At 36.5% G+C, this 12,972-nt stretch overlaps 1 protein-coding gene across 1 annotated transcript in view; it reads right to left on the bottom strand.

Annotated features, from left to right (window-relative positions):
* The window catches only part of LOC107592729 (PATJ crumbs cell polarity complex component), a 138,128-nt gene that overhangs the window by 27,394 nt on the left and 97,762 nt on the right, over positions 1 to 12,972 (bottom strand). The window contains exons 29-30 of the mRNA XM_016282281.1: positions 5,392 to 5,588; positions 615 to 706 (exon numbers count right to left, since the gene is read on the bottom strand). Of these exons, the coding sequence (XP_016137767.1) occupies positions 615 to 706; positions 5,392 to 5,588 (289 nt within the window). The remainder of the gene's footprint in view (positions 1 to 614; positions 707 to 5,391; positions 5,589 to 12,972) is intronic.

Here is a 12,972-nt window from a genome sequence, read left to right as displayed (position 1 = left end):
CCCCCCCCCCCCACACACACACAAAGTGTAAAAACTGCAAAAATTTATTATTTTTCTCTTTACTCATGTTAACTTCAGATGGGAATTTTTAATGAAAGTACTGGCACTGACTTGGATTGCTTCAATCATACACAGACTGCAATTGCCTCCTTAAAAAGCCTGTTTTATGATCCTAATTAGCCATGGTGCCTTGGATTTTCAGCTTGATCAAGGAGTTTGGACAGGAGAAAAAATGCAATACATTCGTCTTTGGGCAAGTGAGATTGCTTGGTTTGAGTAATTGCAAGAAGGGAAGAATGTCAGTTTCTGCAAGCTTGTTTGGTTGAAGCACAAGACTGACAATAATGCACAACATTTTGAGCTTGTTATAAATATTAGAGCTGTCAATGAGTTAATAATTGATAATGATATTATTCTTGAATTTGTTGCAATTAATCACACATTTCAAAGCTCCAGAGGTAAAAACTAACACATTATAATAAATTCATGATCTCATTAGTTTTAATGATTTAAAGAATTCATAACAACACTGAAATGAGAATCATTTCTTAGTAATGCACAGATGGTAGTGTGTGAAAACAGCAGGCTGAGGGTCATGTCTTAGGGTCTCTTACCTGACTAGGACAAGTTTGACCTTTGATGCGGCGCTTTTTATTATGGCCGATGCGTTCTGGTGGCTCCTGCCATACAACACCTGGTTGTTTATCTGATGGAAGCACAAGAAATTCTGTTAGCACAGGACAAAAAACAAGACTTTTTTTAGGTAAATTGAGATGATTCACATAGTTTTTCCTCCAAAGAAAGCCATTGTTATTACCATGGAACATAATAAAACAAAACAAAAACACTGCGTGAAACTGGAATATACAGATAATATTTGAAACAGGACCATGTAAATGAACTGCAACAAAGGTAAAACTGAAAAACTTAGTGGAAAACCAAACCAAACCAAACAAAAAACAAAACAGAGAAACTTGGAATACAATGGCAACAAAACAAAAAAACAAATGGAAATCAAACAAAAAAAAGTTAACATTTAAAAAAAATAAATCTGAGTAACGTGGGGGGAATGTTAAAACAAAAACACAAAACAAAACAAAAAACCCCAGAGAAATCTGAGAAAAATGGAAACGAAACAAACCAATGAAACTTAAAATGGCAACAAAACAAAAAACAAATGGCAATCAAACAAAAAGAAACTTGGGGGAAAATGGCAAAAAAACAAAAACAAAAACAAAATGTGTGGGACAATTTTAAAAGTAAAAATGAGAAACTTGGGGGGGATGTCAAAAAAACAACAACAACAAAAAACTGCAACAAAGGAAAAATGGAGAAAGGTGGGGGGGGAACAAAAACAAACAAACAACAAAAAAAGATGTGTGAATTTAAAAAGTAAAACTGAGAAAATGGCAACAGAACAATAAAAAGAACAACAGAACACAAAACAAAACACACACACACACACACACACACACACAAAACTGCAACAAATCAGTTAAAATGGAGAAATGCGGGAGAAACTGGCAACAAAACAAAATTAAAAGGTAAAACTGAGAAACTTTAGAAAAAACAGCAACAATTTGCGGCCAAACTTTACACTTACACTCCCAACCTGAAATCTTAATATTGGAAAACGTTGTGTGTCTGTCTGTCATGTCCATGTTATTTGTCAACAACCAATATACAGACAAAACTGCATCTACATTTGAACTCAGAGAACCACATCCCTAAAAACCTGTGGTAATACCATGGTATTTTTTGTAAGAGTTTGCTCTGCTGAACTGTTTACAAATAACCGCATCTGAGTTTGCGAACACGTATTTGAGACCGTTTGACTTGTGTCTCCAATCACCTGTGACAGAATCATTAGGCAGGAGCACTAGCGGATCGTGACTAATGCCGCAGTGTGTTCACGTCTAATGGAGATAGATATTAGACAAAGGTCAGCGAGCACGGCTCTGAGCCTCGCCTGGCTCCAGGCCTCAAATTCCACACCAAAATACAGCATTCGTACGTGTCGACCAAATTGCTAAATCGATAGGCAATTCCGAGGAGGAAACGAACGTGGAAACCAAAATGCCATCTGGACGGGAAAAGATCAGGGAATTTATTGTGGGATGCAGCAATACGATAGACCAGCTGAGTTCATTCCGAAATGAATTGCGAATGCCTTCCTGAATTTGAGCTGAATGTAAATTAAAGTAGCAAACAGGATTCAGAGTCATTTGTAAGTCAACTAAAAGTGTAGTTTTAATAATACTTTGCTTTACTTTGTAAAGCATAAATTACTCATAAACATAATATAATATACACCCTGTGCTATTTTCAGAAATATTAGGTGATATTAATTGCCTGTATAAATTTGTATTTAAGTGTACTTGTCATAAATAAACATAATAATATAGGGCTGCACGATAAATCGCATGCGATTTATCGTGCAGCCCTATAATAATATAATTACTAATAAATAATAAATATAATTACTAATTATATTTTATTGTCTTTTTTAATTTTATGGTCAAATACATTCACCAAAATGTTTCATAAATTATATAATCAATTGATTAAATATTAAATTGTGGATTAGCTTTTTCTTAATATTTAATAAACTGAAGAAAAAATATTCCTGATGTCAGTAAAACAAATGACCATAATTTGTTACAATAACTGGTTTAAAATAAATTTTTTTAATCATTCACTTGTCACAAAAAATTATCCATTTAAAATGACAGGAATTTTTTTGTTAATAGACCTTCATATATATACAATATGAATGATTATGAGATATTAATATATTATGAATATATTATGTATATTACATAAATAAATAAATAGATTTCCCAAAGTTCCATTATATAATCCATTGATTACATATTAAAACATGAATTTGCTTTTTTTTTTTTATATATAATCTGAGGTGAAAACATATTCTTGACTTCAGGGACTAAACAGTCATAATTTGTGAAAATGACTGGTTTGAAATAATTATTTAAATTATTCACATTCTGTCACAAAGTTCAAACAGGACAGGACAATTCAGTTTCTTGGAATTTAAATTAAATTCCACATTCAACTTCCTGTGGGGTGTGGCCAATACAAATCAAAGTCACACTCATGAATAAAAACCTTAAAATTGTGCATGTATAAAAACCTGTGACCTGGCGTTATCAGTGTGTTTTAACTCGCAATGAATTATGTCGTATGGTGAGGTTGTGGAGCCAGAGAACACTTGGAGAGATAAAGCGAGCAGGACAGGGAGGCAGAGAAATTGATAAGCACAGACACAGATAGTGAAACTGAGGGCAGGTGGCTTCATTTGAAATTCATCCGCCCATCTGAGGCAAAACCCCACACTCTCATTCGCACATTAATAGTTGAGGCACAGATACAAACAGGTCGAGACAGAGATAGAGGGACCAGGTTATCCACATCCAGAACAGAGAGCCTGGTCACCACATCCCTCAAGACTCAAAGTGATTTATATGAAACTGACCCAGACGACCCTCGAACCCCATGCTTCATTCAGCATTAGACCAGAATGAGAATGAAATTGATGGAAACCATCATTTTCCCCTTGGATCACAAGGGGCCCAACAGAAAAAGGCTATTACCTAGAAAACAAAAAAAATGAAAGTGAGATGGACAGATAGCTTCTAAATCCTGAGAACTGACCCATAATCCCTCACTGGAAGCTATGTTAGAGTCACTTTGTAAAAAAGGGGAGGGACAGCTTGGTTTAATACATATTTTTGCATTATTACAAATAAATTATATTATTTAAGCAGTATAGTTCACTCATTAATATTAATTATACATAATAGTAAAAATATATAATATTAAATGTCGTTAATTCATAATTTAAAATTAATTTTTAGTATTACATTTTTCAATAAATATAAAATATAGCTGTCTACACACACACACACACACACATATTCATAGATGGATAGAAGGAAGGAAGGAAGGATTAATTTTTTTTTTTTTATTTACTAGCACTTTGTGAAAATTGTTCTAAAGTATAGATAGACAGATAGGTAGAGGGAAGGAAGGAACGATAGATATATATATAGACAGATAGATAGATAGATAGATAGAAGGAATGATAGATAGAGATATATTTATATATTTAGAATATTTAATAAATTATAATAAGTAAAATTAAGAATATGCATGATAAAATTAATCATTAATGAAACAATAGAATTACCTAAATGTAATTAATAACTATTTATATTTAAATAAAATACATGATTATTATTATTATTATTATAGGCTACTAGTGCTGTAACGGTACACAAACATGACGGTTCGGTACGTACCTCAGTTGAGATGTCACGGTTCGGTATGATTTTGGTACAGCAGGAGGAAAAAAACTAAACATACATTGCTTTTTTTAAATTTAACAGTGGTTTACTGAACAAATGGCTCTCTTTAAATAAATTTGATTCAAATTTTCTTATCAAAATCTAAAATAAAATCTATAAAAATCTACGTCAGCATCTGCTCTAAACTATAGGGAGCCCTTAAGGTTACAATTAACAACAGAGCTTAAACTTAAATTCAATTACTATTTATTTTTAACTATAATAACCAACACTCAAATAAAAAAATTGCATGCAAATACGTAAATTGTTTTTAAATTAACTTCTAAATTATACAGTTTCTATTTGTTGTTGAAATGTAGACTAATAATTTACAGAGTCATAACTTGTTTCATCAAATATTTAAACATATACATTAAATAATTAAGATATCACTAACAGGTAAAGTACATTTAATAAAGTATAGTCTAATATTTCGCAAAATGCTCTTCTCTAGACTTAATTTCTCTGATGAACTGACAAGCTGTGGACACTGATGACTTGCCTGAGGTAAATGAAACGCTACGTGATATTTTGTTTACAAGCTGTTTTGTTGACGTCTTTCCGTGGTTGAAACACTAACTGAGCGATTACATGAGGCATGAGATATTCATTCATGTTTATTTCATGTAAAACTAGTAATAAAGAGGAAGGGATGATCGCGCTCCTCACTGCCATCAGAACTGAGGCGCTTATACAGCGATCTCTCACGCCATGTCAAAGAGTGTCAAAACAGCATTTATTGTCTGAATTTCCTGAAAAAACTGAACGATTTAACCGAAGTAACCGAAATTTCGGTAACCGAAAGACCCGTACCGAAGATTTTCGCTATGAATACATGTACCCTATAGGCTACTCATTAATAAAGCAATTCATATCAATTATAATGACTGCTCATAAACAAATTATTTTATGTGATTTTTTTCTGTTTAGTTAAAGATAGACTGTTCGGTAAGCTGAAGATGAAGCCCTACCTCAACAATTCAACACCCACCACTCAATCACTTCACTGTGCTTTTGTGCGTTTCACCTCCAACAGCTCATCGCCCACTTTGATGCGTCCGTCTCGGCTGGCTGGCCCTCCAGCGGTGATCCCCACCACGAAGATGCTCATGCAGGAGCGATCCCTGTTCCCGGCCAGACTGAGTCCCAAGCCATTCCGGTCTTTCTCCAGTTCTACGATCAGCAGCTCTCCCGGCACGTCCGCGTACCTCTGCCTGATCACCTCTAAATGCAAACACGGAGAAAGGACAAGTCAGACAGGGAATAGGACTGGAAACAAAAGCAATTACTTTCCTAGAGGACAAAGATAAAGGTATTGTTTACACGAGCATCTATACGTCAAGCTGAGTATAGTAAACAGTATTGACATGCAATCCGAAAAGCCCCAAGGCTCAGGGAGCAAAGCATTTCTCATTTCGAGAATGTCCTCGGTATGTCATCCAGGAACTGAGCTTAGCATGACTTGAAATTACACATTATGTCACCATATGCAGATCTTTTATATTTAAGGCCATTTGAAAACAGACTATTCTAACCTAATGCATGCAGACAAATGTGGCACCCAATGTAGGGTTGTTTCGAATGATGAAAAACATATGGCCATGCATACATTGCAGCTAGATTCGGTTGTCAATTCACCTCTAAGTGCATAATCCTGTTCTGTACACACACACAGTACAGTCATTTACGCAAGTGACAACCGCATTCTACAACCACATTGCCTATCTAAATTCTAACAGAAATTCAACGTAGTGTGTACGGAAATAAACTGAACAACTAGTTGTTAAAAACGTATTGGTCACACTTTAAGGTCCAATTCTTGCTATTAGCAAACCATTAACTAGGACTTTTGCATCAATAAACTACAAATGGTTTGCTTACTAATAGTTAATAAGGTAGTTGTTAAAGGAAACATATTATGCCCCTTTTTACAATATGTTATCATGTTTATCGCGCTGAAATAATGCGTTTTAAACCATATTAGCTTAAACTTCTTATATACGGTTTTCTGAGTGCACACGTTCAGAAAGCGGCTGTCACAGCATGTGAGAACTAAACTCTAAAGTTCTCATTCACACACAAGCTTATGTTAAAAACACACGAGTTACAAAAACAGTCGGTTATGTCTGAGAAGGTGTTTAAATCGCAAAAAAAGCTGGGAAATAAATCGCATGTTTATTTTAGATCTGTGTGGCAGCAGCAATATATATTAAATAAATCAATAAATCCACTGCTCTCTTGTCTCCTCTGAGGCTGGGACTCTAAATAGTGTTCTGTGCTTGTCTGTGCAGCCAAAGGCAGAACAGTTAGCGTGTTTTGCTCAAACCTTTGCCATGGCATTATAACTGGTACACCGTTGTCACTTGCGAAATCAAAATGACGGCATCGTGGGTGGAAACTTACAGATTAAGGGGCGGTAATATTATAATGAGATTCCATTACGACCTCACTAGGGGAGCGAAATCAGAAAAAGGCTTGCAGAAAAAGGCTTAGTAAAACAAAGTTACTGGGTTAATCTTTTTCACTTTTCCTTGGTTGGTAGATGTACCGGGGACCTGATTATAGCACTTAAAACCTGGAAAAGTCAGATTTTCATGATATGTCACCTTTAAATTTAGGTATAAGGTAGGATTAGGGATGTACAATATGGTCATGCATAATATGTGCTTTATAAGTACTAATAAACAGCCAATATGTTAATAATAGGCATGCTAATAAGCAACTAGTTAATAGTGAGAATTGGTCCCTATACTAAAGTGTTACCGACGTATTTAAACACGAATCAGAGTTATGTCTTTTCTGTATGTACGGAGCAAGAAATAACAGGGTACGTTTTGACTCATTAGCGTTGGTTTGCAAAAAGGTTTCCAACATTTCCAACAAAAACATTTCCAACATTTAAAAAAAAAAACTCTCCAGATATTTTGGAGTTTTCTGAAACTTTTGAAAAGTTTTTGAAAGTTTCCACCCCTTTGCAACATTAGTTACCAGATCTTATTAGGAAAACTCTTAGCCCATATATAAAAAACAAGCCCATAATAAACTTTTAATACATTTTCGGAAACTTCTGGTAAGCTTTCATGTATTTCCACCCCTTTGCAACCTTAGTCGCCCGATCTTACTAAAAAATTTTTAAACAATTAAAAAAGCCCATAATAAATGAAATTAAAACAAATAAAAACAAGCCCATAATAAACTCATATCCAAGTGCATTATCTTGGAAATAAATCACATCCCAAAATACTCACCTGCCTAATTTATTAACTCCATAAACTGGATCGCTTTATAAACAAAGCCCAAACAACAAGCTCAAAGATGCTAATAAGCATAACTTATAATAAGTGGACATGGCAACCCTTAAAAAAAAGTGCGCTCTGCGAAATAGCCTTCCAAACATAAACCGAACACGACACCTCTGTTGATGGTGGTTTAGATAAAAATCGCGAACGTAAGTCTCCAGTTGTTGTAATATTAGTTCTGTTAAAAGTAGCGTATACCAAACGTGTGAGATGGCAGAAAGATTCTATGGTGTCAATCATTGAATTTTCGAGAGCGAGTTCTGTTCTGTACACACACAAAATGACAATTTAGGGAATTCACTCCCCTTTTTAAATGTGATTATCACTTCCGAAGCTTTAGCTTTATAGTGTGTGCCTATGTTACTTGGAATCAATCAACAGGTCAAAAATTATTTTAGAGCATCCTCTGAACGTTCAAGCTTTGCATTGACAGGAATTTCAAGAGCCCTTATGATTGCCGAGGTCGAGCAGACTAATTAAAATTTTTCTCTGACAAGAATGAAAAACTGAAAAACTGATGCGTTTCAAGCGCAAAAGATTTTTCAGGTCGAGTGGAGAACGGAATTGAATCTTTTACAGCTCACGGCTCAGGTGATATTACATCTAGACTTACAGAGGTCACGTAATCAATTCATGTTCACATGCCAGTAAACGGCTGAGAGAAAGACAGAGCAGAGCCTGCAGTATTTAATCGCCATGAGCGTTTTAAACCTTGGCATATTAATCTTAACAAAACGGCCTTTAGCTGACCTAACACAAGCTCAAATCAAAATTAGGCCTGGTTCATCCTGCGGCACTTCCTGCAAAAGGGACAAAGTGAAAGTCTCACTTTGCTTTTACCCGTCTCGCATTTCTCCATAGTCTGTATTAAATGGCTGTTACAGAAATGGCATCTGAGCTGGGACTTCAAGGAAAGGTAGTGACTGGACTCTTGAGCACCGGGAACATTTGATAATCTTCTAAGCCAGATGCTTCTCATGAATCTCACAAGACTTCAGAGATTTTTTTGAGGGTTCTTCAGTTTTCATGCTATCAAAATTCAGTGTAGGTGCTGCTGGTGGCCATAAAGAAACAAAACACTTGAGATGATTCGCTGGCACTTTTAAACCACAGTGGACCATCAGTTACGACAGTGGGTCCCCAACCCTGGTCCTGGAGGCACCCCAACACTGCACATTTTGCATGTCTCCTTTCTCTGACACACCAATTTCAGGTCTTGAAGTCTCTACTAATGAGTTGATGACCTGAATCAGGTGTGTTTGATTAAAGAGACATGCAAAACGTGCAGTGTTGGGGTGCCTTCAGGACCAGGGTTGGGAACCACTGAGTTAGGACTTCATCGATGAGAAACCGTGAGGGAAATTCGCAATACGGAATCAAAGAAAACCAGGCAATTTGTTGGCTGGTTTCAAACATCTAAACAAAACGAGGCCACTGGCAGATGTTTGGTGAAGATGTTTCACACTTTTAACAACTTTCTCCTGTCCTTTAAAGTCTTTTCCAAATTTTTTAAATCCCTTGCGACACTTACCGTGGCTCTTTAACGTGCAAGTTTCAGTAGTCTTTTTGATTAAAACCACAGCTGTCGCATGTACGGGAGGTCAGAAATGCGTATATCCAGTAACATTTCTGCTTTGAGTATGAAGGATTCTGGGTTCTAATCTACCTTAATACAACATTTTATTATAACACAAATTCGGTACGATCCCCACCATAAATGCTCACGCACAGAGTAATCCAAATGATTGTTTATACTACACCAATTTTAAAGGGATAGTTCACCCAAAAATGAAAATGATGTCATTAATTACTCATACTCATGTCGTTCCAAACCCGTAAGACCTTCGTTCATCTTCGGAACACAAATTAAGATATTTTTGATGAAATGTGAGAATGAGAAATTTTGGAATCACAAGAGAGGGTGAGTAATTAATGTCAATTTTCATTTTTGGGTGAATTATCCCTTTAAAATTAGACCAGTCGATTTTAAAACTCATGAGCTTAGCATCTAGGTTGACGTGAAGTCAGAGGTTCAACTATCATTGGAAACCCTGAAAGCATGATAATTCAAGAGGTCTCATTATGCATTAGCTTAAACCCTTTCATTTTATTGATCCAATATGTTGCTTCATGTCACTCATCTGATCATTGAGTTAGGTAAGAGGTGTATAATGCACAACAAACATCAGATCGGCTGCGTCAGGATCCAACACATGCTGATAGAGGTGGAAACGAAAAACCTAGGAGTTGTAATTTGATAAGACTCCAGGGAGGATGAGGAAATGAAAGATCAATGGCGGCGTATTTGAGACAGACAGCGAGAGATGACTACTAAGCAAATAGTGTACTAACATTTGAATGACCTTGAGGCTACCGCACCATCTACTAAAGGAGAAACGAGAAAATCTGTTCTCAAGGACCGTGAAGGTCACCTTCAAGACTTTTATTCTGATTGAGAGGACAGCCAACCCATCCTTGATCAGATTATGAATATTAGAGGTTACACAGCCATTCAGCAGAGAACGGAGACCTGGTTTTGACGCTTCGTTTTGGCTGTTGGATGCTATGTAGATATATACACACAATATACACCGTATTCAGTAGGCAGGAACTCTGAATGAGCAGGTGCTCAGACTGGCATCTGGTGACCCATCAGGACATCATTCAGAGAAAGGGAGGGAAAAATAGAGAGCGGTTTGCTAATGCTGGCCCTTCATCATTGTCCAGACCCTCACCACGGGTCGGATCTTCAGCGAGGGGGAAGACATGCCAGAGAGATACTGGCTAAAGCTCAAGGACTTTGCGTGCCAGACGGTGTGCATAAACTACAGTAATGAGAAGGGAACATGGCCTTATTCAACAGTTTTACTCCACTGCACAAATGCAGCACAGAAACTCAATAGCACAGTTGCTACCTATAGAGCTATTTGTTCAAAAAAGACTCTTTTTGTATGGCATTGACCCCAACTACGTCACTAAAATGTGATTTTACTGTGGTTCCTGTAGTGTGTGTGGTCATTCTATATATCAGCAGTTCCCAACCTTCATTTATTCATCTAAATTATTCATTTAGCAGATGCTTTTATCTGAAGGGATTACAACAAAGTGGCAATACAAAGTTTTACATTTGTTCAGATAATTACAGGCTAAAAGAAAATACATGAAAGTGAGGCACAGGTGCATTGAGAAAATAACGTAGATACCATCTAGTAAAGCAGTCTATTCGCGTCCAAGGTTTCATAAGGAGTCCTAGTCTAAATGGAGAACATCATGAAAACCGTCTCTGTCTGCAGTGGTGTGATTCCAGGACAACAGACTGCTGTATACACTACATACCTTCACATCCATCCAAGACTAGTCTTTTATCAAAGCCTCAGGAGATCACAGCACTCCTTACCTTCCTCCTTCACGGCTGACGCCTTCAAATCGATCTGCTTGCTCAAACCAAGGCTATATATTGCGTGGCTGCATCTGCACTGATCATAACAGTTGTTAACTCTCATCTCTCTCAAAGAGAGAGGCTGCTGATGAGCTGCAATGCTCTGAGCGCAGTTTACTCGCTTAAAAACTGCGTGGGAGGAAGAAACCCTTCAAGAACGTTCACAGGTATGCTTTTGAATGGCAAGTGCCAACTTCCAAGCTCGCCTCGACTGGAACATTATTGTTAGGATAGCTAAAGACGTGTGAAGTGAATCCAGACACATCTGTAGGGGAGGCAGGCCAGCAGCTGCCATTTTAATTAGAAAGCACTGAGGATTGAGGCTGATGAGCTGTACTATGGGAAGAGCAAAACGTGAATGAGGGGCTGGGAAGCATTTGATTTCCAAACAGCAGGGAAGGATGATGTAGTCTAACATAATTTTTTTACTTTTTGACCTCCTTCCTAAAATATAAATATTTTGGAAAACATGATCTGTGAGATACTGTACATATATATATATTTTTTTATTTTATTTTTTTATTTTTTTTATATGGGGTGGGGGAAAATACATACCGATACACGGACGCCAAGTATCGATCTTTTATTATACTATTTGGTAGAATAACAAAATACATTTCTTTACAGTCCACTAGGTGGTGGTGGTGAGTTTTTTTCTAAAATCCTTTAATGCACAGCAAGCCGTTGATTATCCCGCTTATTCCATGGTCATTTGTCAGCATTGACAACTTAAAGCTATTTATGATGTTAGCAGCGCATAACCAGCAGCGCATAACCATTTAACCAGAAGGGTGAAAATTATGGTTATTTTTGTCAGTTACAGCTCAATAGTTCTAGCTATCTGCTCGCTTCAAATCAGATACAGAGATGAAATAGTTCGGTAAGACCACATTTATTTGAATGAATTTTCAATCGAGAGAGAGATGACAGTTGTGTGTGTGAATTACTTGCATCTGTGCACATGATAATCTCTACACAAACAATGAAGCTGTTTAGTTACTTCGATTTTACCTCGTCGCTGAGGAAGATAATGAAGCGATCTAGTATCCATGTTATTTTATTAATAAAAGTCGCAGGGCAGCACTGACAATAAGTTTCTGTGTGGGCGCAGTGCGATCTGCAATCTCCGACCTCTCTTCCTCTCACTGTGTTTATATGCGAGTGGAGTGTGTGTGTGTGTGTCAATTAAAGCAATATCATTAATATAGAACGGTAATATAGAACTGGCTTGGAACTACATGGAATGAATGAAAGTACAATACTAAGAGCACATCAGTGCATAGTATACCTGTTGTAGCACATTGTTTACTTTAAGAGTACATGTTATGCTTAAATTAAATGTAACATTTAATTTAAATGTAACATTTTTATTTTAATGTAAGACTATGTTTTATTTATTTTAAATTTAACAGTAATTTACTTTCAAATGCCCCAATTGCTGAAGGGTCTGCACAACTTTTTTGTACAAGTTCTAGTTGCATTGTTCAAAATACCTGTAGTAGCACAGCAGTGCATACCTGTTTACATTTAATTAAGGTGGACTAGATTAGACTGTAATACAAATAGTTGAGTTTGCCAGGTGCATACAACATTTATGACAGGTTTTCATGAAAGTGTTGGTCAGTTTGTCTGCTTGACAATCCCATGTTGCACTGCAGCAATAAAACTGAAGTGAGATAAACAAACTGAGAAATGTTTCTTTTTAGTTAAAACAGATGTTGTCAAAGTTTTCCTTTGGGGACATAATTTGAAGTTGGAAAAAGGCAATAAATTGCAATATATCGCAGAATATCGCAATAATATTGTATCGTGACACAAGTATTGTGATAATATCGTATCGTGGGGCCTCTGGTGATTCCCACCCCTAATA

This window comes from Sinocyclocheilus grahami, unplaced genomic scaffold, assembly GCF_001515645.1.
Source record: "Sinocyclocheilus grahami isolate Dianchi unplaced genomic scaffold, SAMN03320097.WGS_v1.1 scaffold157.1, whole genome shotgun sequence".
In the NCBI taxonomy this organism is placed as follows: Eukaryota; Metazoa; Chordata; class Actinopteri; order Cypriniformes; family Cyprinidae; genus Sinocyclocheilus; species Sinocyclocheilus grahami.
This window is presented reverse-complemented; position numbering and strand designations above follow the sequence as displayed.